Source organism: Pristis pectinata, chromosome 11 (genome assembly GCF_009764475.1).
Source record: "Pristis pectinata isolate sPriPec2 chromosome 11, sPriPec2.1.pri, whole genome shotgun sequence".
Taxonomy (NCBI): domain Eukaryota; kingdom Metazoa; phylum Chordata; class Chondrichthyes; order Rhinopristiformes; family Pristidae; genus Pristis; species Pristis pectinata.
The window spans coordinates 31,899,976-31,927,099 of record NC_067415.1 but is presented as its reverse complement, the minus strand read 5'-3'; the positions used below and the strand labels follow the sequence as shown (position 1 = coordinate 31,927,099).

At 40.3% G+C, this 27,124-nt stretch overlaps 1 protein-coding gene across 5 annotated transcripts in view; it reads right to left on the bottom strand.

The window, feature by feature from the left end:
- The window catches only part of LOC127576225 (radixin), a 97,277-nt gene that overhangs the window by 50,374 nt on the left and 19,779 nt on the right, over positions 1-27,124 (bottom strand). For 2 of the 5 annotated variants that reach the window (XM_052026665.1, XM_052026667.1), the window contains exon 2: positions 12,211-12,274. In XM_052026665.1, coding sequence (XP_051882625.1) covers positions 12,211-12,222 — 12 coding nt within the window. In that variant the 5' untranslated portion in view covers positions 12,223-12,274. Of the gene's footprint in view, positions 1-12,210; positions 12,275-12,367; positions 12,529-13,726; positions 14,058-27,124 lie in introns of those variants that run through there. The other 3 variants (XM_052026663.1, XM_052026666.1, XM_052026668.1) reach the window with 3 other exon arrangements.

The following is a 27,124-nucleotide window of genomic DNA, read 5'->3' as shown; positions in this document are numbered from 1 at the left end:
AACCAAAGCACAACAACAGGACAGTTATTTTGTTGCAATATCCCTCATCTTGCAAGACTGGCTGATACTCAAGAATTGTATCATGTGACCAACTAATCTCCAAAGACATTGAGAAGGTTGAGGCAAAAAAAAATGTTCATGCAGACTCTATACACCTCAGGGGGAAAAAAGCCACCTGCCTATGGAGACAAAGGCACAAAAAACACCACCCACCCTCTGCAATTTATCTTGTTTAATAAAGCACTGTTACTTTAAATGACCAGCTATCATGCAGTATCACAGAAACTGAAAATACCGATACAACTACAGCAAAATACCTCCAAACAGCTTAATAGAAACAATTAAAAATTAAGTCATTCAATTTGAGTTTTAGACTGGTAGATATCCTTGCAGTTTGTATCTTTTTGAAGGGTATGACCATAATTGATTATGGTTGTCAGCATGTTGTCTTCAAGGAAATTTCTACTTCCGTATACTTTATTAAAACAAAAAGGCACTAAATATGCTTTGTGACAATGCTACTATTGGCAGAAACCCTAACAAACCACTTAGTTTAAATGTTGGTTTTGTCTTATCCAGGTAGGTATTTTATTAATAATATTGCCCATTCTCTGCTTAAACGTTCCAAAGTTCTAAAATTACTGCAAATTTCCAGTACCCTGTAGTGCAGATCTCCTCGACAAGAACCAAACAGAATTGCTTAGATATATTGTACACTTGAACTGCGCTGGTTAAAATGCCATTCACAAACACAGTGAAAACAACAGTCCCAAAGCTTTCCAGGTGGTTTTACCAAGGTCATCCAGGCAATTATAAAATCTGCTAACTGGGACTCCAGGGCAAACATCACAATTAGTTAAGGACACCACAGATTGCCTTAGTATACAACGTATCAAAATAGAACAGGATTTTTTATTAAATGGTACTATATTGTTTCAACTGTTTTCTTGAAGTAAAGCGAGAGAAGAATACATAGAATTCTAAGTTTCACAATAACTTTGTTCAATAGATTTATGACCCAAGTTACAGCAAGTTACAAAATATAGCTACTGAACACAACATCTACAGCAAGAATTAAGTAGGATCCTTTCCAAATAGCTACCTCCTTTTCTGGTCCAATTCATTTTACAGCAAACTTCAAACTGGCCCATTACCTCATTTATATAATAAAAAAAACATGCATTGAAGGGTATTACTTTTTGTGCACAAGTGAATGATATGGTATAAAAGGGCATCTCAACTCCTTCCACAATATCAAGAATCTTATGCCATTGTCCATTACTGATAAGCAAATGTTTGCACTAATGAAATATTTGGAAGACCAAAGCCATCATCTCATCCCAGCCACATCTCCAGTTCTTGTTAAGAAAATAATTAAAAAAGGTACCAAAGAGAGAGCAGTTTCCCCATACAAAATGCATGTGAATGGACATCAATTTTAAGCCCATCTACAATCCAGCAGACCACCTGAATAATAGCCAAATCCAAGAGGAATCAAATGGATGCAAGTGCTGATGGAAACATGTCAGAGCACAACTTGACACTTTTCCCTCCTGTGTGACATCTTTGCAAAACTTAAAATAAGAAACTGTTCAGTTCCTCATGACAATGAGGCTTGAAACCCAGATAATCATCGAAAATCCAATTTGAATAGGGATTTGTAACATATGTAAAAAGTAGGGAGACACACATTCTCCATATGTTCCCATCAACTCCCCCTACATTCACAACTCATGTATACACCAGGGGCAATTTGCAGTGGAGGTCAGGATTGAACCAGGTCACTGGAGCTGAGAGGCAACGGCTCTGCTACCTGCACTACCTTGTGGTGATGCACATTGCTGCTGCTGCTGGTCACAGGAACTCATGGACATCTAGCTCTGAGCTGCCAAATCTGTCTGGGACTATCCAATTTAGCAAGTTTGTAGTGTCACACCACACAATGGTGGCTGCCTTTGTGTGGAGGCAAGACTGTCTCCAAGGACCGTGCAGTGGTTGCTTCTACCAATGCTGCCACGTACAGGCACCTGCCACAGCTAAATTGGGCAAGACAAGATCTAAGTGTTTGTCCCAAATATTGGGTGTGCAGCTGATGTCCTTCAGGACTCAACCAGCTCAGTCTGTGGTGCTACCCAGTCACTGAAGTTCCTATCCAGAGGATATTCTGTCCTTGCTATTTTCAGTACTGTTCATCAATAGGAAGCACTGATCCATCAGCTGAGGGAAGACAGTAGGTGACATTCTGGAGGTTTCCTTGCCCATGTTTGACCTTAATACAACTTATTCTGTTTGAGATCTAGGCATCTCCTGCAAGGCAAAAATCGCTGACCATCCATAACAGATCTTAAGACAATAGTTCTGTTGGTTAGGGAGATCCAGGATTTAGACTCAGCAATGAAGGAATGGCAATACTTTTCCAAGCCACATTGTGCAACTTGGAAGGAAACCTACAGATAATGGTGTTCCCATGCAACAGCTGCTCTTGTCCTTTTTGATGGTAGTGATGAGTTTGAGAGCTGTCAGAATAGCCCAAGTGAGCAACTGCAGTGCAGATAGTCTGCACAGAAGCCACTGTACACCAAGGGTGTAAAATTTAATAGTAGTGAATAGGGTACCAATCAAGAAGGTTGTTTTATCCAGGATAGTGTCAAACTTCCTGAATGTTGTTTGAACTGTTTTCATTCAGGTACCTGTGAAGAATTCCAATCACCTGACTTGTACTTTATTGAAGTGTTTGGGTCAGGTGCAGCACTTGCCACAGGACATCTGGCATTTTACTTGCCCCTTAACCATATGTTGATGGTGGGGAATTAGTGTTAAAACCCAAACTGAGCATCAGCAAACAAGTTATTGGAGAGCACATACAGCTTGACAGTACTATGACACCATTTGCTATCAATCTGCTAATGACTGAGACCCTGATCGGAAGGTAATTAACTGATGGAATTGGTCTTGCTTTTTGTAAATACTATGAACCATGTACACTACCTCATTATTCCTCTTTTGCACTATTTATTTTTGTAACTTATAGCAATTTTTGTTTCTTGCTCTGTACTGCCACCAAAAAAACATGTCAGTGATAATAAACCTGATGATTCTGATAAACAGACACACCAGGCAAATTTTCAGTACTGTTAGGCAAGTATGCTGCACTCAAACTGCCATGCTAGGACATGTGGTTTGTTCTAGAATGCATCTTCAGTACTACAATAACTATCATAATAAATTTCCATGCCAGCACTGCACAACCAAAAAGACAAAATACACATTCCAAAATAATAGACTAAACAAACAGTCTGCTGACTTAGCCATCTTCAACGCCATTCCAAGGAATTCTTTGTGGAGTTGTCCCTATTGATGGAAATCCATTTGAACCTCTAAATGCTGCTTATCCTTAAGTTTATGACAGGAGCTAAAGAAATTTCTAGAAGATCATACATGTATGTGGTCCACAAATTATCAATACCCAGAAGTTTCCAGTCTTTACTGCTCATTTCTACTAAGCAAGAGCTCATCTACAAATGCACTGTAGGTTATTCACTTAGGCCACTCTAGCAGCACCTCCCTAGCCCACCCCACCTACACAAAATCTCTGCCACCAAGGATGAGGGAAGGATGCAAGATTCTCACAGTCCCAGGTTCAATCCATCAACTTTGGACATACCTATTAATCATGTGATGTGACATCCTATACATATTATCAATATCTTCATCAATAGATACACACCACATTCAATCTTCACGATTCGTGTGGCAAAATTCTAAAAAGCAATTGATGTTATGCAAATAGGACTTAAAATGCATCAGTGCTGGTTGAGAGGACTGAGAACTTCAAGTTCCTAGTGAACATCACTAATAGCCTGTCCTAGTCTAACTGAGTGAACACCATGACCAAGAGAGCACGCCAGCACCTCTAATTCCACAGGAGACTAAAAAAAACTTGGCATATCCCTATTCACCCTCACCAATTTTTATAAATGCACCATAGAAAGCATTCTATCTAGATGCATCACAGGTTGGTATGGCAACTGCTCAGCCTGAGACTGCAAGAAACTCCAAGAGAGTTGCAGACACAGCTCAGCACATCATGGAAACTAGCCTCCCCTCCACAGACGCTATCTACATTTCTCGCTGCTTTAGTAAAGTAGCCAGCATAATCAAAAGACCCCACCCACCCCAGACATTCTCTCTTCTCCCCCCTCATTGGGCAGAAGCCTGAAAGCACGTACCACCAGGCCCAAGGACAATTTCTATTACACTGTTAAAAGACTATTGAACGGTCCCCTCATACGATAAAATGGACTCTTTACCTCACAATCTACCTCATCATGGTCTTGCACCTTATTTTCTGCCTGCACTTTGTGTAACTGTAACACTTTATTCTGCATTCTGTTATTGCATTTTCCTTGCACTACCTCAATTTACTGATGTGATTAAATGTTCTATATGGATGGCATGCAGTGCAAAACACTTTTCCACTCTATCTTGGTACATGTGCCAACAATAAACCAATCAAGTTACATAGTTCGGTTGTGAATAAGATTAGTACTGTACTATGCAACTGCAGAATTAACAGTTAGTATTCATGGTATTGAAACAAGATCAATTCCCCCCCCCCCCCCAAAGTAAAATCTGCCACTTTCAAACAAAATGCCTTTGCCTTCCATGAATAACTTCTTCATGCACAAGTAAGGCCAAAATATTCAATTACCATCTGAGGAAGAACAAAATTTCAGAACAAATCCAACTCCATGCACAGTCAACATTAACAAACCCTGGCAGAATTACTGTACAACTGTTGCTCTTGATGAGAGGCACCTTTTTACTTGACATAATCCTAAAACACTTTAAACAGAAACATCAGACTTAGTTGGGTTGCAGGCAACAAACCATTGTACTTGAAATCGCCAACAATCAGCTAAGTTACATCAACCACAAGAGTTCTATAGTATCAACAGTAGCTCAGTTGAAAACTTACCCAAGTTAGAGGTTCTGGGCTCAAGTCCCACTAGAGAGAAAAGTTAAATATCTAGATCAAGACTCCAGTATAGAACTGAAAGGGTGCTGCACAGAGATGCAGTCTTTTGGACTAAAATGTGAAGTTTCAGGCAAATGCAAAGATCCCATTGCTCCATTTCAAAGACTGGGAGGAGAGTTATCCAACACAATACATCCTCATTCAACATTAATGCAGATACTTCAACACTTAGAAATTGCTTTGGGATTTTATCATACTGCTTTTCCAGCATTTAAAAAAAATGCATTAAAACTTAATAACTGGAAAGTGCTTTAGAACATCCTGAAATATCAATGCAGATCAATCTTTGAACATTCCTACTGTTAAGCATCATCTTCAATTTTTTTTTTAAAAAGATAGGCTAATTACTTGCTTCCACTCTGGATTTTTGAAATCAGAGGTGACTGATGAAGCCAGCATGGGCCCTGCAAAATCTTCCACAAATGGGGGCAACACCTGATGGGACAGGCAAGTGGGAAGTTTGTTGTGATCAGGTACTTCAGCCTTTTATGCTGGGCTACAATATACTCCCAACACATGTACTAGAAGCTCTCGCCATCATCCCAGATGCCCCTTCCTCACTTCGAATTGTTGTGGAAATCAGTGGGAACATTACAAATTTTGATGGTGGCTTTGAGAATATCCTTGAAGCTGTTCATCTGCTGATCTCTTCATGAGAGCACTAAATCGATGTTATGCTTCAGGAATCAGGACTGGGCATGCAAACAATATAGCCTAGCCATTGGAGCCAACTAAGTTTAACTAGGGTCTCAATGCTGGAGAAATTTGCCTGGGAAAGAACACCAACGTTAATTCACTTATCCTTCCAGTGGATTTGGACAGATTTGTAGCATCAAGCAAGCCTGCATCATCACCTTAACATCTTGTTCCAGTATTTCTCAGCACAATGTTGCATCTCGCCTCTGACAAGCTTCCTGCTGGAGTGGAGCTAATTATGCTAATTGGAATCTATCAATATGCAGTGCCTGCAGTCTAGAACCAAGGTTCTCTCCCCCCCCCCCCATTCAGTAGTACATTTGTGTCTGTGCACATTCAGGAGGCAGAGTGCCAAGCTATCATCAACTCAGTCACTGAAGGATGCAAGAATATGGGTCTCACACAACATCTGCAATAAGAAACTTCCTCCATTTCCACTCCCACTGTACAACATCACCTTGCTGCAATTAAAGTTTCAATGCAAGAAACTGGAAAACATGGACCAACCCCCCACCCCGAACACAGACATCAATGATGAAGCTGTTTTTAAAAGCACATGCAAAGCTTGTGGCTCACTGAAGTAAAATAATGCTTGAAAATCAAGACCTCAAGCCCATACAAAATCAATGGTCTACTGGGCACCCTTGCTCTTCTACAAACTTAAGACCCAAACTACTTTCAACCTGCACCTCAAGAAAGTGATTAGCAGTACTTGGCTCAGCAGTAACACTAAAAACCAATGACCATGTCACTTAAAAGTCCACTACCATATTCAAGATACAACCTATGGTAAGACTCTAGTGCAGTTTTGCTAAAAGGTACCATTCCTTCACTCGCGACCTTAAATTTAACTTGTTTTCTAGGAGCCACCAGCATTCACTGCCCATCCCCAATTGCCCTTGAAACCCAATTTAGCCTTCTTAGATTGATACAAAAAGAGCAAATAACACTGACAAGCATAGGAATTGAAATGGTCAATTGCATTCCCTTAAAAAAGGTACCAAAAATACAGATTTAAATGAATTTAACCACATGACAATTTAACATGAACATATTAGCTGTGATGCATTTGTAATAAGGGAACTTGAATGGCACTAAACCAATGCAAACAATATAGCCTCAAGAAAAATAAGAATCCCAAATTTTGTTACAAGTACCATCAGATCTCCTTGATAGGGTCATCCAAACTGGTTCTGTAATAAACCTCTGAAGTTGTAACAAACACCACATGGACAGGTTTATACATAACAGTTCAAGACCATATTTGCTCACAGCAAAACCAAGTACAAACAAATTTCATCTTGGAGAAATGAGAACAAATCAATTGGATCCCTTCCCAAACATGACAAAGTACTAAAAACGAGAATCAATGAGTCCCATGCCCAGCATTTTACAGTTATTGAAGCAAAATAGCCTTGTCACTAAACTCAAAGGAAGGTGCCCATGAAGATTTAAGATTTTATGGTGAGGACATGCCATTTGATGCCAGGCATCAGTCCAATGGGATCCCTGGTGTTCAGCAACAGTGTTCTAGTAGAATAGCCAACCACAAAAGAATGCTCAGACAACAAACCCACAAGGATAAATCATGACTTAAATTTTTAATAAAAACTAAACCACACCAAAGGTGACTGAAGTAGCAAACTTAAAGTTTTAGTTTGAATACCTAAAGTTATTTCTCTCTGGGTCAGAGAGCTTACACAGCAGCAATTAGCATTCAGTAAAGCTTTAAAAATTCAAATTGGCAAAGGGCATTTTACAACTTGAAAGTACCCAAAATGTGTCAAACTCCAGATTTCCATGGATTACAAAATACAACTGCAAAGCAGAGGAGCAATGAATCACTTAACAGTGGGAAAAAAAATCCTGAAGTTGTGGTCAGTTTCACTATTATAATGATTACAAACTGAGAAGTGGCAGATGCAGTTCAACCCAGATAAGTGTGAAGGGGTTCATTTGGTAGGTCAAATATGATGCCAGAATACAGTATCAATGGTAGGACTCTTGGCAGTGTGGAGGATCAGAGGGATCTTGGGGTCCAAGTCCATAGGACGCTCAAAGCAGCTGCACAGGTTGACTCTGTAGTTAAAGGCTCTGTAGTTAAAGGCATATGGTGTACTGTCCTTCATCAATTGTGGAATTGAATTTAGGAGCCAGGAGGTATTGTTGCAGCTATATAGGACCCTGGTCAGACCCCACTTGGAGTACTGTGCTCAGTTCTGGTCGCCTCACTACAGGAAGGATGTGGAAGCCATAGAGAGGGTGCAGAGAAGATTTACAAGGATGCTGCCTTGAATGTGGAGCATGCCTTACGAAAGCAGGTTGAGGGAACTCGGCCTTTTCTCCTCGGAGCGACAGAGGATGAGGGGAGAACCTGATAGAGGTATAAAAGATGATGAGAGGCATTGATCGGGCGGATAGTCAGAGGCTTTTCCCCAGGGCTGAAATGGTGGCCACAAGAGGCCATAGGTTTAAGGTGCTGGGGAGTAGGTATAGAGGAGATGTCGGGGTAAGTTTTTTTTACTCAGAGTGGTGAGTGTGTGGAATGGGCTGCTGGCAACGGTGGTGGAGGCAGATACAATAGGGTCTTTTAAGAGACTGTTGGATAGTTACATGGAGCTGAGAAAAATAGAGGGCTATGGGTAAGCCTAGTAATTTCTAGGGTAAGGACATGTTTGGCACAGCTTTGTGGGCCAAAGGGCCTGAATTGTGCTTTAGGTTTTTCTATGTTTTATGAACATTATAACCAAAAATACCTAGGTATTCCTATTTAATATGCACAAAAGACTACAAGGTCTAGACCAAGACTAATTTCTGAAAAACACTGATGTCACAGTACAATTTAAACCAAAAGGTGAATATTTGAGGTTACACAAAGAGAAAAAGCTACTACTATTCAAATTAATATTTTATTCTTAATTCACCTTAATGGCTAGTTCCTCTGTACAGATGATCTATAAGACCTGGAGCAAAATTCTCTCCATGATTCCCCCTCCCCTCCCCAACTTGCTGAGGAAAACAAAAATTACAAGATAAATTTCATTTTCAGAAGCTGTACACATGTTCCTAAATAAACAAATTTTATTTTTTCCAAAATGTCAGAACCCTGGGGTGGGGTGGGCAGAAAAAAAAAAATTTCACAAGTTTCTAATACCCAAAAGGACAACTGTGCTTAATATATTTGCAGAATTAACTTTTGGTACATGCATTAACCCACATGCAGTTGAAAGATAATAACATTGTAAGTAATAATTCAAATTTTCAACAGTACAGGTTCCAACTTTTAAATGAAGCTGTCTAGAAACAGCAAAAGGCAAATTGCTACAGGATTTGGAAGAGGGTTTGTTTACTTGTGAGGAGGTGGGGGAGTTAGTGTAGTGGGCAGGAGTAAGATAAAATTAAATCATGCAGGCCAAGGTAGAAATATTACAAAAGAAAAATCATGTAGAACAGATACAGACTTACCGCTCCAAGTTTTCTTTAATTCTATACAACTAAATTAAATCTGTTATTTTAGATCAGAATCACTGATCCCCATCCAATCAACTTCTACAATGTGCCACACATCTCAGGAGATTTAACACATTGTGATTTATTAAACTCTGATAGAGGTTTAAATACAACTTAGGGTAAAACTCAGTGTTTGCTGGCTTTGAAACTCATACATGAAATGTGTTTAGGTAGAGTAATTCAAGCATCTAGAATGATGACTTCCATGGAAAATGGAATCAGGGAAAATATGCTACATTTAATCTGGAAACTCTGAAGGTTATTCTAGACTCCAGCATTCACATCTTTTACATGAAAGCACACAATTAAAAAATTAACAGCTAACTTTACCCTAACACTTGCTGTAGCACCAACTGCAAAGCCAGCAGCTCAGACCAATCATGACTATTTCACCAAGAAATCACTGAACAAAATCTTGACTGATACATTGTTTAGCTGAAGATTGCTAGAAGCAGCCATATACACCTAGCAACTGAAAAATGTACAGGAACAAATACAAAAGAGACTGAAGTCAAAAGGTCATTTCAGAAAGTATCCTCAAGTTAGGTTAGTCTACCCAAATAATGCATTTTAAAAAAGCTTCCAGTTTGAAAAACATGACAGTTGTGCAGAAAATTATTTTACATAATTTGAAGTGACTACTAATTTGACCCTTCTATCAAATTCAGATTTGTAGGTGCTTCAGGTTTTTGACTCAAATAGAGTATGATATATTCTAGCTGCATTAATTGAATTAAAATGTGCCTTCTTTATGCTCCAAACACACCTTGTGTTGAAAACATCATTGTTATTTTTACTTACATAATTTTAATCTTCTCAAAAATTCTAATTACTAGTTTTTAAAGTATCCTCCTGCTAGAGGCCTCGAGATACTGTAGTTTCTATGATAATTTTTCCCAAATAGTCAGATTTAGACATTTCATTACAAAACACACCAATGCACCAAAAAATTACATCAATTACTGCTTGCAAAAATATAATGGTTGCTTTAAAAATGTTGATGGTAGTTAATTTCAGCCTTTCCATAGGCAAGAATGCACTAAATTAATGCTCAGCAGTCAATAGCTTGGAATGAAGATACAAGTGAGAATCTAGCCATCAGTACAAGTAGAAAAAAGTGCAACTGTAGTAACAATAGATATACAAGTTAGTTTTTGTGCATTTGATATAAAAATAACCTTACAGATGATGGCACAGAAAAAAAAGTGATACTAAATGCTAGTTTAGTTGCATTATAATAATAGACAACAGGTGCTCAGAATCATGTTCAAGTCTTCCACAAGTGTATCAAGGAAACCTTGCCATAGCCATGATAGAATAAAATTTCTCTCATTCAATGCCTAACAAACATTAAAAAAGGGATACTAGAAAAGCTAGCAACACTAAAAGACAAGTCCCTTTGTCACATCAAATGCATCTTGAGTTGAAAAAAGCAACATGGAAATCACAAAAGTGATGAAAAACAATCTTCCAGTTTAGGACAGAGCCAGAAGATTAAAATTATTAATCCTTATCCAAAAAGGAAAAAGGACAAATTTGGTAATTACAGCCTAGTCAGTGGAGAACTTTTAGAAACTATGAGCTGATAGAAACTAAACAGAAGATCAACAGCTACTTGGCCAACAATGCAAGAAAGGAAAAGGAAAAGGAAAATAACAGTGACTAATTTGAGCAACACATACAAAATGCTGGAGGAACTCAGCAGGTCAGGCAGCATCTATTGAGGGAAATAAACAGTCGACATTAAGGGTTGAGACCCTTCATCAGGACTAATTTGATTACTTTCTTTTAAAGAGGGGGGAGAAAAGAGTATACAAGTGGGTAGTGTAATCAGTGTTGGAAATGGGCATGCATGGGACATTGCAACTCTAGTTCCAAGAAAGTGCTTTAACTGAACTTTACTCCCTGGGATCCCAGAGTTTGTAAAACAAGGTATGAAGTACAAAACTTAGGAAATACCATGCTGGACCCAAAATGGAATATTGCAGCCAACTTTGGACATTATACCATAGCAAAGATTTACCAAAATAGTTCAACAGAGGCGGCATTATAGTTACCAGAACAGACTAGAGGGGGTGGGATCATAATCCTCAGAACAGAGGAGGCCAAGAGAAAGCCAAGAAAAATTAATCGATGCATTCCCAATCACGTAGAGTTATAGAGACCAAATAGGAATAAAAATAAAGAAAACCTGTTTTAGTAACTAAATTATTAACTAGAGAGTATAGATTTTAGGTAATTGGCAAAAGAAACAGATTTTTTTTAAAAACTTCATACAATTGGTTTGGATTCAAAATTCACTACGTAGTATGGTTGTGAAATTAATTTCCATTGCACATAAAGAGAACTTGTTAACTATCAAGAAAACGTTTCAATAAATGTGGAAAGCGCTACTGGGGGAGATAAATGGCGAGGCAAACTGGATTACGCTTCAGAAGACCCAGGACAGAGAACTGAACTGAACAGAATACACAACTTCCCTCTCAAGTAGTATCAATAGAACAAATTCTTACAGAACTCTACAGAGCAGATGCAGGAATGATAGGGGTGTCTAGAAGCAGGGATCACGATCTCAAAATAAGCAATCATCCGTTCAGGGTGGATGAGAAGATATTTTCCCACCCAGGAGAGCTGCAGAGATTCAGTTAATATATATTCAAGGCGGATTTTTTTCTTGTATCAAGAGAAATATGGGGTTGGTGCAGCAAAATGGCTTAATTAACAGCGGAATCGAATGGCCAATTCCCGTTTTTATTTCGTATGTTCTTAAACGAATCACCCACATAAAAGTCAGGATTTTCAAATCACCCCTTCCATACAACCCATTGTAAACCCTGGCCCAGCTACAAAACGTCAACGTTCAATGACAAACATAACAAAACAACATTCAAACGCGTAGCACTTTAGGATTCCGTTGGTTAACTGCGTTTAAAAGTAATTCAACTAAATACCCATCGTTTACTTACCGGCTTCGGCATTTTGTCTCCCCCCTCGGTAGCAGACTACCACGATACAGTCGGTCTAATCCCTCTGTTAATACATCAACAGAAGAGGGTTATATGTAAAGCATTAAATACATTTATTTACACTTCACCTTTTACTTACAAAATATCGATACGTTACATTGTACTGTGTTAAATCACGCTACCGTTCGACAGCCCACCTCCTCCAGCGCTAATTTTACACCCTCTCCCGTTTAGTGATTGACAGCTCCAGTGTTTATTCGAGAACCACCAGGCCAACAAGCAACACGTTAAATGAGAGGATTGATAGTTTATAAATCCAATGAAGAAGCTGGAGAGGCGCGGTTTGTAATTCGTTTTCCAACTCCGCCCCATTGCAGACACCTCCGACGTGATTGACAGCGGCAGCCGCCACTATAACTGCTCCTAACCTTCAGCTGTGGTTGGCCGACGCATAATTGGTACTATTAACGGTTTTATTAAACCAATCAGTGCGGCCGGAAGGTGGGATTTCCATATTCTCAGCGATTCGATGCCTCGTTGAGTTTGATTATCAGGAGTGAACACAAGTTATGGTGTCTACTATTTGGCGCCTACGGACAGATGTTCGGTTTTTGGAAGGGAAAGGCGACCAAGAAACCCGTGGACCGAAATATGCTAACAAATTATTAAAAGTAGTGTTTAACTATGAACACTTGCATAAAAATAACAAATGTATCACAAACTGTTTTTATACCAATCTTATTTTTCTGCAGCGACAGCATAAGGCGCAAAGAAAACGATTCAAATGTTGGCGCAGTACGTTCAGTACACCAACTGAATAACACCGCATTGTGACTACATGTTGCTTTTCTTGTTGCAGTACTGAAAGAATGCATTTTTTAAAAATAGCAGTATCAAAGTTAATTTTATAATTTCCACTTTGTTTAAAGCAATATTGTCACAAGCCAAGACTTGAATAACGACGCGAAGGAATTCATTCCACGCATATGAAACATTTACACGTACACAACAGTCAAAGGGATAGTTTAAAGGGTTTTGCAAACAGCATTGATGATGGTGCTTATTTTAACGTAAAGTTGCACGAAAAACGAAGATGTAGCACTGAACGAGTACACTTTAAATCGCATTCCAATATGTGATCCCTTTGTTCCAATGGCCGCAAATATCCCCGTTCATTCAACTGTTGCAGTTCAAAGTCTTACTCAACCGGTTTGTTACTATGTTTCAATATTGAACAAAAAAACGGACGCAATGTTACTAATGCTCAACGATTCGCAAATGAACAGTTTGTCGTGCAATATAATTATTAGCGAGACCGCCTCTCAACTATGTATTGGAATATATTTCCACGTTCATTTGAAGTAGTTCAGCAGAGGAATGTAGCGGAAAAGGCCTTCCCCCGGCCTTCATTAATACCTTAAGGCCCAAGACAGGGAGAAGCATTAGGACAGGGAATTCCTCACACTCACTACTGGCATTGCTTTGGAAGTAAGGCAAAAATAGAAGCAGAATTTACCTGGGCGTATAAACTGACCTCTTTAGAGGTCACGTGAGAAAAACTCCCAAACAAATTGTCCTTCTCAAATTTCTCTGCTGTTGATGATGAAGCGATGCAGTTTTCAGCAGGAGGATCGCAACATGGCCGCCAGCGAGAGTAAGGCGTGGTCCCCCTGACACATCTCAGTGCCGCCGTCATCTACATGGCGCTGCCTGCCTGTGCCCCCCTGCCTCGCTCGCTTTTCTTCCCCCTTCTCCCTGTAAACTGAGACGGTACAGCAATGATAGAGGTGACTGAGGGAGTTGCCCAGAGCAATGCAAGCTGTGCCAATGACCTGCGCTTTACTGGTGACAGCGCACTGCGATCGTTCTGTGTTCTGCTACCGCGGACTCTGCGGAGCTCGGACTCATTTCCAAGCCATGGAAGGACGCAATTTGATTTCTTTTCAATATTCAATCTGAGTAACCACTGCTTAGTGGAATTCTAAAACCCAACCCTATCTGCCACAAATGTGTGAAATAGGATACCCAAGCGGGCAATACATGATAAAATAAGCGCCAGCATCTGCAGTTTTTTTTACATTTCATTATATGGAGAATTTGTCAATTATTTAATCGCCTTTGTTTTTCCAAAATATATGTGACACAAAATTATACAAAGATGTATTAAGTTCTGCTATATTTGTATAGCCCCGTGTCCAATCCCAAAAGATAACGATTGTCAAGAACATAATTGAAAGTGCTTTCTTTTAATTACTGTCTTTTAAAAAATGCACTTTCATATAACTAAATCCCAGATGGCGTTACATTTTTTAATTAAGTAATCTGAACATAGATTCCCGAACTTGGCCTGCCCAGACTCATTCCAAGTTCGCTGGGCCACACGTCGCAAGTGTGGGAATAGGCACCGCAGGCTGCTCTGATTGCGCAAGCCATAATTAAAGGACAATAACGTGCTGTCAAAATGAGAACAAGACTAATCGCACCCATTGTTATCCCATGCACAAATGCTACTGCAAATTGTGGCGAGGTCATACACGTGCATAATTCTCAAATTTGCTGTATGATTTGTACCCTAGTGACCTTCCCAAAAGGACAGCTTGCTGTCTGCCTCGCTACTGAAATGCATTGAATGAAAGGAAGACACAGAAAAATTGTGATAGATGCAAACTAAATTTGCCATAAAATGTTAAGTCTTGATAATTCCAGTCTAACCACTTTACTAAAAACGTAAAATGCTGTAAATATTCAGCAGTTAAGGCAGCATCTGTGGAGAGAGGAACAGAGTTAACATTTCAAGTCAATCTTCTTTCATCTACTCCACAGTGCCTCCTAGTAATATGATAAATTACTGCCTGTCAACATCTCTGATGTTGTAAATCAACTTTTATAAGTACGAAATCTCAAACCAGTTATTAACTGTTGGCAGCTTTGTAAAATGCAAAATTGTATTGTGTTCAACAAAACCCAAGGATGATTCTCAGATAAAGTGACCTAGTGGCACCCATCTCTTGTCCAAGTTATGTCAATTCACCCAGTATTCCACTGTTTTCTCCCAGCCACATACAAACCAGGCCTGAGTCTGCTTAGCCTCCGTAGGCAGGTGTTTCCAGACTTGTAGCAATAGGCAGAATTTAATTTACCCACTCTAATTTATACTTCCTTCTCAATCCTTGTGCTGTAAAGTTGACAATCCTTTGGTCGGTTCAAATAAAGAATTACACTGATACCTGCTCTGTTTACTTACACCCCAGATGCCTTTTTACCCTTACACTGACATTATCAATTCACAAATTCAACAATGTGCCAGGTCCTAAATATCCCTTATAGCAACATTTATTTTAACTGGCTATTGTGTTGTGGCCAAGAAAGGTAAGCAGTAGGATTTTTGGTAATTGGAGTAGTGTTTATTAGTATTCAAAACAGGTGAGTTGCTCACAGTCAGCTTGACCAGAAAGGAACAGTCTAGGTTGCCAAAACAAAAAAAATAGAAAATGCTGGAAACACTCAGCAGGTCAGGCAGAATATGTGGAAAGAAAAAGAGAGTTAACACTTCAGGTCAAAGACTCTTTATTGGAATTGATGGCGGGTCTTCAACTTGAAACACTAATGCTGAAACAAAGTCAAATAGGGGTAAGGCACTCATTGTAAGTGGTAGGGTTCTAAGGAATGTTGATGGACATTGGGGCTCAAGTCCATAGGTCCCTGAAAGTGGCAACACAGGGTGGTGAAGAAGGCGTATGGCATGCTTGCCTTCATAGGTCAGGGAATAGGATAGAAAAGTTAGGATGTTATGCTGCAACTTTACAAAACACTGGTTAGACCACACAGAGTATTGTGTGCAGTTCTGATCACCACACTATAGCAAGGATGTGGTTGCACTGGAGAGAGTGCAGAGGAGATTCACCAGGATGTTTCCTGGACTGAAGGACTTTAGTTATGGTGAGAGATTGAATAGGCTGGGTTTGTTTTCCTTGAAGTGAAGGAGGCTTATAAGATGCATTGAAAGGTTTTATTACAATCCTTTTCCCATGGAGGGGGTATCAAAAACAAGAAGGCATAGATTTAAGGTGAGAGGAAGGAGTTTTAAAGGATCTTTGAAGGGAATGTTTTTACACAGAGAGTGGTTGATATCTGGAACTTGCTGCCGGAAGAATCAGTTACAATCACAGCGTTTAAGAGAAATTTAGACAGGCACTTGAATAGGCAAAGCATGAAAAGATACAGACCTAGTGCAGACAAATGGGTTTAGTGTAGATGGGCAAAAAGGCTGGCATGGACATGGTGGGCCAAAGGGCACATTTCTGCACTGTATAACTCTATGACCCTCCTGCTCTTCAACTTCTGACCACATGGTTGGTGGAAAGGGCTGTGGGCTTCATTGTAGTAAGGTTGTAAAGCCTCCAGCAAAGCATCACAGTTCTTGACACCTTCTCTGCAAGGTATATTCATGACTTTTGTTGTATGCATCCTGCCCAGGCAGGGGTGCTATGTTGTCAGCGGATAGCCCCTCTTGCATAATAGAAAACGGCTCATTGTGGTGGCTCAAATACAAATGGAACTACCACAGAATGAAGAGTTCATTACTGTTGCCAGGATACCATGCATGACCTGTATGATGTGTTGCTTATAATCACACAGGAGCTGGACGCTTCAAGTCAAGCATTACCTCTGTTTCTCTGAATAAAGTTGCAGCCTCATCTGCTGAGTATTTTAAGCATTTTCTGGTTTTATTTTATAACAGTTTTCAGGTCCATATGGCTAATTACCAACAACAATCTGCTCTTATTTACCACATATCAAAAGAGATTAATTTGTGTATGTCTATTGGAGAATGTGTAAGATGAAGCAACTTTGAATCATGAAGAATGATTTTTTTTTACAAATAAGTCTTGTACTGAATGACAGGCATTGTTAGTGTCATTTGGCACATGCCCATATTTGTGGGGTCAAAATGCCCTAGACACCATTTTATTGAGTGTGTTAGTCCACAAGTGGACATTTGCTGGAAGTATGCAAAGCAGGGAGGTCACGATGTCACTCAGTATGCAATGCTGATTTGATGCCACCATGTTCATTTTGGAGCAAAAGACTCCAGGTACTGGTTTCTCTTAACCTCACAGAGCTCAGACATGTGCCCAGAAAAAAGTAGATCCATTTAACTGTCCATATTTAAAACATCATCCACCACATACAAGTTAATTTTAGGTTGCTATTTCTACAAGTGTTTGGAGCCTTAACATTTCAAATGCCTGAACTTAGCAGTGGTGTGGCATATACTGAAGGAATAACTCTTGACTACAAGATTTAAACACAAACTGGTTGCTCCTAGACATGAGTGGATTCTCCTTTGACTACAGTGTTACCAGCAGAATGAACATAATGCACCCATTGCAGGATGAGCTGTTGGAAGAGTCAGGAAGAGGCGGGGTAGCATAGAGATCCAAATGAAGTGCTCGCTTTGGATCAGCTTTGCATGTAGATTGGTGTTAACATACAACAATGCAACACTTGGCAACAGTGAATTTCTGAATGTCAGTCATTACTTTCTTCACCAAATGGCATTGTTAGCACCTAAACAACAATTTGTTATCATGCTTAAACTTGTAATGGGGAGAATTTTCTCCTCAGCAATTTTCCTTTCTGCAAGTCTTCCCCTGTAAAATTCCAACAGCAGAGGCATTGTTCAGTTCCTCAGTTATCTGCTTTACAAGAATTTGTCCAGAATTCCACTGTAGGTATGCCGAGGATTTACTTGTGTGTTGCACAGGAAGTCAGATCTGTCCAGGGTTTCTAGAGAGCAATTCTCCTTCCTGATCCTGAAACATTTGTGAGGCATTTGTGCTTCAAGAAGGACATTCTTATGGAAATCTGCCACCAGCCAAATCTGCAGCCTCATAGCAAGGCAAGGAACATATCACAGCAGTCATAAAGGTGCCCATGTTGATAAGCCTCCACAAATCTGGCTCCTTACAACCTTGAGATGCTAATGTTTGCAACATCCCAGGATTTTTCATCCACTGTTGCATAAGAGAGGTCAGTCAGCTCTGTGTTCAAGAGGGCGAGTTATATTTTATCTTCTCTTGCCAGAAACCGGCAGGGGAAGAGGACACACAGCCTTGCTAAGATTGCCATCTTCCACGTGATGCAGAATGCTACTAACTAGATGCATATCACTCTGCATTTCAACTCTTCCCTACACTATGGAATTCTTCTCTCTCAATGTCCATCTGACGTCTGACTATAGGCAGCATGTCATGCAGCTCACTGCCCAGTATCCTAACCGCAGTCATGATGCTTTCATCCTGCAACAGTATGTGGTGCCTGCTGCATTAGAGCCACGATGGCAAATCAAAGGTTTGGTACTAGGTGTCAGCATGGCTGAATACTCTGTTGTGCTTCAGCATTCTGATAATCTGGTAGAGTACTTTACTGAGGAAGTGAACAAAGCATCTGCTGTCAGAACTATATTAGACGAGCCTCACAGAAAGGAAATTTGCTGAGGAAAAATTACTGCCTTCAAAGTTTGGTCACGATAATAGGGACTGTTGTTTAGTTGCCAGCGATGTCAACTGGGGACAAAAGTAATGACTGATACGCAAGAATTCACTGTTCCAGGTGTTGTATCGTAGCTAGCATCAGTCAGCTGTATTCTAACATCAAGCCACGTGCAAAGCTGATTCTACTGTAACACTGCATTTGGAGTTCTATGCTCCAGCCTTTTGTAACTTCCTATGCCTAAACACACATTCAGCAGCAGGAAAGCTGCTTCACAAACTTTATTTAAGGGTAACATCAACTACATGTAGACTAGATGTCAGTTGATTTTGTATGGGTGTTGGAAAGATTTTATAAGGATTCCTGCTTCATGTTCCTAAAATCTACAGGGAATGGTATGACAAAAGCTGAAGGTTCTTTTGCCGACTTGAACATTTCAGCGAAAAGCATTTTCTCTCTGCCATATGTGCATCTGCAGGCATTCCCCTTGTAATACAGCACGATTGGGAGAGTGGGGAGAGCATATACAGAGTAAGATAAGCTGCTAGAAGAAGAATGAGGTGGAGGGAAAAAATTGCTTTCACCTGGAGGCCACATCGGCCATGGCCGTTCCAAGGAACAGCCTTCAATATGGTTGCTCCAGCATTAAGTCAGAAGTATCTGTGGGATGGTTTGAGTAATACGGAAGTTCCATGCATTTGTGGATATTTTTATGTCAAAGATAAACTTTATTCATAATCAAAAAATATATACAAAGGAAGAACACAGTGCAAAGCTCTTTACATTGAATAGGACTGAACAGAGTGCACATGGGGAGGATGTTTCCATTAGTAAAAGAATCTAGGATCCAAGGGCACAGCCTCAGAATAAAAGGACGTCCCTTTAAAACTGAGATGAGGAAGAATTTCTTCAGCCAGAGGGTGGTGTATCTGTGGAATTCATTGCCACAGAGGGCTGTGGAGGCCAAGTCATTGGGTATACTTGAGGCAGAGATTGATAGGTTCTTGAATGGTAAGGGGGTTAAGGAATACAGGAAGAAGGCAAGATGATGGGGTTGAGAAAAAATCAGCCATGATTGAATGGCAGAGCAGACTTAGAACGTAGAACAGTACAGCACAGTATGGGCCCTTCGGCCCACGATGTTGTGCCGACCTATATAAATCTTATCCCCATTCAATCTATCCCCCTCTCAACTTCACCTCCCATAAGCCTCTATTTTGACCCTATCTTATCGGCCTCTACCACTATCCCCTGGCATTCCAAGCACCTATCACTCTCTGTGTAAAAAACCTACCTCTGACTCCCCCCTGAACTTTCCTCCATGCACCTTAAATGGGTGACCTCTAGTATTGGGGAAAATATGCTGGCTGTCCACTCTGTCTATGCCTCTCATAATCTTATACACCACTAACAAGTCTCCTCTCATTCTCCATCACTCCAAAGAGAAAAGCCCTAATTCTCTCAACCTCTCCTCATGAGACATGCTCTCCAACCCAGGTAGACTCGGTGGGCCGAATGGCCTAATTCTCTTCCTATATCTTATGTTCTCTACATTATTAGTGTCATTTGGTCAATACATTCAGTGTTGCTGGTTCTATACATAGTAGTGTCAGCACATCTTTTTTTTGTACATAGCACCATTGCCACACATGGTCCCAAGGTGATACACCCTTCCTTACCATGCATCTGTGTATCTTTCATTTAAAAAATAAACTTTATTCATAAGAAAATATATATACAAAAAGAAAAAAAATGCAAAACTCTTTATATCCCTCATGTTATTTGGTCAATACATTAAGTAGCATTAACATTTTTTTAAACATAGCACCATTGCCACTCATGTGGCCCCCTGGGGTGATAAACCCTTCCGTTGTTTGAGGGGCTTCCCCACCAGACTCAGCCCCTCAATATCCAGTAGCAGAAGGACCCTACACTGTGGTCCTTCCCCACAGAGCCTTTGCATTGGCTGCGCCAAGTTTCAGTGCATCCATCAGCACGTACTCCTGCAGCCTGGAATGTACCAGTTGGCAGAATTCCCTTATGGACATCCCGCTGTGCTGGAAGACCAACAAGTTTCGGGCAGACCAAAGAACTTCTTTCACTGAGTTGCTTATCTTCCAGCAGCACTTGATGTCCATCTCTGTGTGTGTCCCTGGGAATAGCCCATAGATCATAGAGTCCTTCGCAGCTGCTTGGGATGAACCAAGTCAAGGACCCTTGCATCCTTCTCCACACCCTCCTAGCAAATCCACAGTCTGCAAAGAGGTGGGTGACTGTCTCCTTGATGCAGTCATCCCGAGGGCAGTATTTGTTGGTAGTGATAAAGGATCTGACCAGGAGGGTCCTTCTCACTGCCACAAGAGAGGTCCTAGTGCTTGTTGGTGAATTCTGGTGATGAAGCATTTTGCCAGATGATTTGGACAGTTTGCTCAGGGAACCACCCCACAGTATACATCAAGTCCCTGTCCCACAGTACGTGCAGGATGTTCCATGCCTACCACTGCTTGATGGACTCTCTGTTACTTCTACAGATGATTACATTCTCTGTCTCACTCTCTAAACTTTATCCCTGATGCCTGGACCATCTAGCCGTTTGGTTGACCACATTTTAGAGAGTATGTTCTCCAAAACCCTGTCTTCATTCCATCTGTAATTATAGCCACTTGTTGTTTGAGGTAAGGATCCCTTCCTTGCTCAAGAGATTCCATTTTCCAACATTTTGTAACATCTCAGATGTACTGTTGAGTATTTCACTTTAATCTGCTAACCCAGACTCAGGCTTCATTGTTTCTGCAGATGGCCATGTTCCACAAACAACAATAAATACTATAACTTTATAATTTGCTCTAAATAGTGTTGGTTGAGTGATACAATTTGGCAAGAAAACTGGGAGAACTCCCTTGCACCTTGAAGACTACCATGGGATCTTTTATTTCAACCTGAGAGACAGGTTTTTGGTCATTTCAAAATTTCAGTTTAACACATTATCCAAAGTACAGCATCTTTGACAATGCCTACCTCATTGCTATTGCCCTGAGGCATCAACTTCAACTACATAGCCCAATCCTGCAGTGGAATATAAACTGATGCCCTTCTGACTCAGAAGCCTGTGTGCTATGACCACAGCAAAACTAACAGCATACGTGACAAATGCAGTGCTCTTTAAGTGCTAATTTGTCTAAGTGGTAGATAGAGGCAAAAATAAAGAAAAATTATTCCTTATTGTACAAAATAATAGCTTTTAAATTGAGTAATGTGATGTTATTAAAACATTATTATAGCAGAGAACTTCAGGCAACTTATTCTTGCAATGCAGTTTTAAATGACATATTTAATGGAACAATACCTGTTCTTCAACAAGGTCAACAGTGAATCAATGCCAAACCACAAATCATTAAACAATGAAGGAAAATAAAACTTAGTTAATATGTACAAGAGTATTTCCTTTTATTATCCTGATTTATAAATATACCACAAAGTTAAAAGATATCTAAAATATACGACAAACAGAAAAGGCAAATAATGTCAACCTGTGATAATGACACTAGATGTCTAGGTGACTGGTGTCATCACAGCAACTCAGTTTGTATCAGAAATAAAAATATCTTTTCCCTGGAGCAGAGGAGCCTGAGGGGGGACCCGATAGAAGTATACAAAATTATGAGTGGCTTAAATAGAATGGATTGTGAGAAACATTTCCCCACAATGAAGACATTTAAAGGGGCATAGGTTTAAGGTGATAAATAAGAGGTTTAGAAGGGATCTGAGCAAAAATGCTTTCACCCAGAAGGTGTTTGCAATCTGAATTTAAAATGTAAGTGGACAAGCACTTGAATCACCAAGGCACAGAAGGCTACGAATCAAGTGATGGGAAATGGGATTAGTACAGATAGGTACTTGATGGTTGGCATGGACAGTATGGTCCACAGGGTCTGCTTCTGTAATTCTGTGATAAATTCCCTAAAGGAGAACAGTGAGACCACTGCTAAAGCCTATGATGTATTCCAGTGTGTCATCAAGGCTTCAAGGAGAAGAGATTTCAGAAGTAATAAATTTCCTGTTGCTCACATCTTATGAAACCACATATTTTTTGAATTTAATGTCAGTTTCAAGTTGTTCTGGATGTTCACTTAAAAATAAAATCATGTAAGGAGAGCCAGGTAAGTGCCTAACTCAAGGGCAGCCTACCTGAGTCAGGTTTCCAACACCAGACTACAAAAGCCTACTGTTTACAAGAGAGATCCACAGATGGCGTGGCCATGAGCATATGAATGAAAATTACAGAAGTGGCTTCAAGGCTTTCATTGAATGCTGCTGGATGTTACTGCACACATCTGTGGTACTCAGTGCACAAGCTAATCAAACATACATAGTATCCGGAATAAAAATCTTGAACTTCATAGTGTTCAAATAGAACTCCAAACCTTTTTGGTATTGGTTTGGTTTATTATTGTCACTTGTACCGAGGTACAGTGAAAAGCTTGTCTTACAAACTGATCGTACAGGTCAATTCATTACACAGTGCAATTACATTGAGTCAGTACAGAGTGCATTGACGTAGTACAGGTAAAAATAACAGTACAGAGTAAAGTGTCACAGCTACAGAGAAAGTACAGTGCAATAAGGTGCAAGGTCACAATAAGGTGGATCGTGAGGTCATAGTCCATCTCATTGTATAAGGGAACTGTTCAATAGTCTTATCACAGTGGGGTAGAAGCTGTCCTTAAGTCTGGTGGTACGTGCCTTCAGGCTTCTGTATCTTCCACCCGATGGAATAGGAGAGAAGAGAGAATGACCTGGGTGGGTGGGGTCTTTGATTATGCTGGCTGCTTCACCAAGAGAGCGAGACGTAAAGACAGAGTCCAAGGAGGGGAGGCTGGTGTCCGTAGTCAAAGAGATTTTAAGAGCCAACATACATGAGTGAGTTTATATTTTCTGTTCAGGTTCCTTAATATACAGTTGAATTGTTTCATTGGTTTGTGAAAGAAAAGCTTCAAAGCTGGGAATTCTTAACAAAATTAAAGGAAAGTAGAGGCCTATTCAAGTTCATCATACATAGATGCAAGATTAAATTACACATACCTTTCTCTGCTTTGCATTTAGTTGTTTTGAAATGTAAATCTGTGGATTTTTAAACTAGCAATTACAAGAATATTTTCTTACTAAACTGAAGTGAACAAGTGATCCTCGGCATTAAATCTAGTTGAAGCCAATCAAATCAGCCACAAAGTATTTGGTTTGTTTTAACAAAGAGTAGAGGAGAACCAAGCATGAATTTTGATCTTACTACCATTGTTTGGTACTGTATTTTTCATAAATAGGATTGGATGAGGAAAAAACTACACATTCTAGTTAAAAAAATGCAGGTTCATGCCGTCAAGATCGAATTCCTGCTTACTTTTGCCCCAATCTATCTGCCCACCCAAATTTAATATCAGGCCTTTATTTTTAACAGTAAGGATGACAGTGCACATCAATGTGTGCTTTAGGGAAACTAAGGAAAGTAATTACAGAACCAGGTTGGTTTGGGCTTAATAAACTACATATCCCGTCCTTTCACTTCTGTCTCTCAGCCCATCCCACTGCCAATGTACTTGTCAGCAGCCCTTATCCTCAAAATCTGCTCTCACTTTTATAATTTGCTCTTTGACTAAAATATTTTATTTAATTCAAACAATATAGATTACAAGGAGAATTGCCTAAGGGTGTGAAAGGATGTATTGGGTTTTCCAGTTAATTACGGGCAAGCACAAGGGTCCCTGTAATGGAATAACAAAATCAAAGAATATGTAGCCAAATTGTGGCCACTTGTCACATCATATCTGTGTGTGTTCTTTCAAAGAGCAATCCAATTATTCCCACACATCTGCTTTTTCCCATGTACCCATAACTCCAATTACCTTTTGAACAGTAATATTAAATCCATTTCTATCACTGTAGTGGATTTCACTTCCTAACCACTTCATAAGTAAAAAGGATTTTCTTCACGTAGCCTCTAATTCTTTTGCCAAGTTTCTAAATTTGTGACTTCTGGTTATTCACTTTTCATACATTAGAAACATTTCCTCTTTATTTATTCTTTCCAAATCCTTTATCATTATAATCACCTCTAGCAAATTTCCTCTTACTCTTCTGTGCTCCAAAGAGAATAAGCACAGACTCTCTATTCTCTCCACATAATTGTGAACTCTCATCTCTGGAACCAGTTTGGTAAATCTCTTCCATGTCCTTCCCAAAGCCATCATATTTTTCCAAAAATGTGGTGCCCAGAATTAAAAAGGATGGGTTGCACTTGAATCCCAGGGGGACCAATATCCTGGCGGGGAGGTTTGCTAAGGCTACTGGGAGAGTTTAAAATAGAATTGTTGGGGGGTGGGATCCAAACTGGAGAGACTGGGGAAGAGGTGTCTGGCTCTCAAATAGAGAAAGCCTGTAGACAGTACGAGAGAGAAAGGATAGGCAAGTGATAGAGAAGGGACGTGCTCAGACCGACGGTTTGAGATGTGTCCATTTTAATGCAAGGAGTATTGTGAACAAGACGGATGAGCTTAGAGCTTGGATAAATACTTGGAGCTACGATGTGGTGGCTATTACAGAGGCTTGGATGGCTCAGGGACAGGAATGTTACTTCAAGTGCTGGGTTTTAGATGTTTCAGAAAGGACAGGGAGGGAGGCAAAAGAGGTGGGGGAGTGGCACTGTTGATCAGAGATAGTGTCACGGCTGCAGAAAAGGTGGACATCATAGAGGGATTGTCTACGGAGTCTCTGTGGATGGAAGTTAAGAACAGGAAGGGGTCAATAACTTTACTGGGAGTTTTTTATGGGCCACCCAATAGTAACAGGGATATCGAGGAGCAGATAGGGAAACAGATCCTAGAAAGGTGTGATAATAACAGAGTTGTTGTGATGGGAGATTTTAATTTCCCAAATATCGATGGGCATCTCCATACAGAGAGGGGTGTAGATGGGGTGGACTTTGTTAAGTGTGTTCAGGAAGGATTCTTGACACAATATGTAGATAGGCCTACAAGAGGAGAGGCTGTGCTTGATTTGGTATTGGGAAATGAACCTGGTCAGGTGTCAGATCTCTCAGTGGGAGAGCATTTTGGAGATAGTGATCATAATTCTACCTCCTTTACAATAGCATTGGAGAGAAATAGGAACGGATAGACTAGAAAGGCCTTTTGTTGGAGTAAAGGGAATTGTGAGGCTCTCAGGCAGGAAACTGGGAAGCTTAAATTGAGAACAGATGTTCTCAGGGAAATGTACGGAAGAAATGTGGCAAATATTCAGGGGATATTTGTGTGGAGTTCTGCATAGGCATGTTTCAATGGGACAGGGGAGTCACGAGAGGATACCGGAACCATGGTGTACAAAGGCTGTAATAAGTCTAGCCAAAAGGAAAAGCTTACAAAAGGTTCAGAGAGCTAGGTAATGTTAGAGATCTGGAAGAGTATAAGGCTAACAGGAAGGAGCTTAAGAAGGAAATTAGGAGAGCCAGAAGGGGACATGAGAAGGCCTTGGTGGGCAGGATTAAGGAAAACCCCAAGGCATTCTACAAGTATGTGAAGAGCAAGAGGATAAGATGTTAAAGAATAGGACCTATCAAGTGCAACAGTGGGAAAGTGTGTATGGATCCAGAAGAAATAGCAGAGGTACTTAATGAATACTTTACATCAGTATTCACTATGGAAAAAGAACTTGGTGATTGTAGTGATGACTTGCAGCGGGCTGAAAAGCTTGAGCATGTGCTGGAACTTCTGGAAAGCATCAAGTTGGATAAGTCGCTGCGACCGGATGAGATGTACCCCAGGCTACTGTGGGGGGCGAGGGAGGAAATTGCGGAGCCTCTGATGATGATCTTTGCATCATCAATGGAGACAGAAGAGGTTCCAGAGGATTGGAGGGTTGTGGATGTTGTTCCCTTATTCAAGAAAGGGAGTAGAGATAGCCAGGAAATTATAGACCAGTGAGTCTTACTTCAGTGGTTGGTAAGTTGATAGAGAAGATCCTGAGAGGCAGGATTTATGAACATTTGGAGAGGTGTAATATGATTAGAAATAGTCAGCACGGCTTTGTTAAGGGCTGGTCCTGCCTTATGAGCCTGATTGAATTTTTTGAGGATGTGACTAAACACATCGATGAAGGGAGAGCAGTAGATGTAGTGTATATGGATTTCAGCAAGACATTTGATAAGGTACCCCATGCAAGGTTTATTGAGAAAGTAAGGAGGCATGGGATCCAAGGGGACATTGCTTTGTGGATCCAGAACTGGCTGGCCCACAGAAGGCAAAGAGTGGTTGTTGACAGGTCGTATTCTGCATGGAGGTTGGTGACCAGTGGTGTACCTCAGGGATCTGTTCTGGGACCCTTACTCTTTGTGATTTTTATAAACGACCTGGATGAGGAAGTGGAGAGA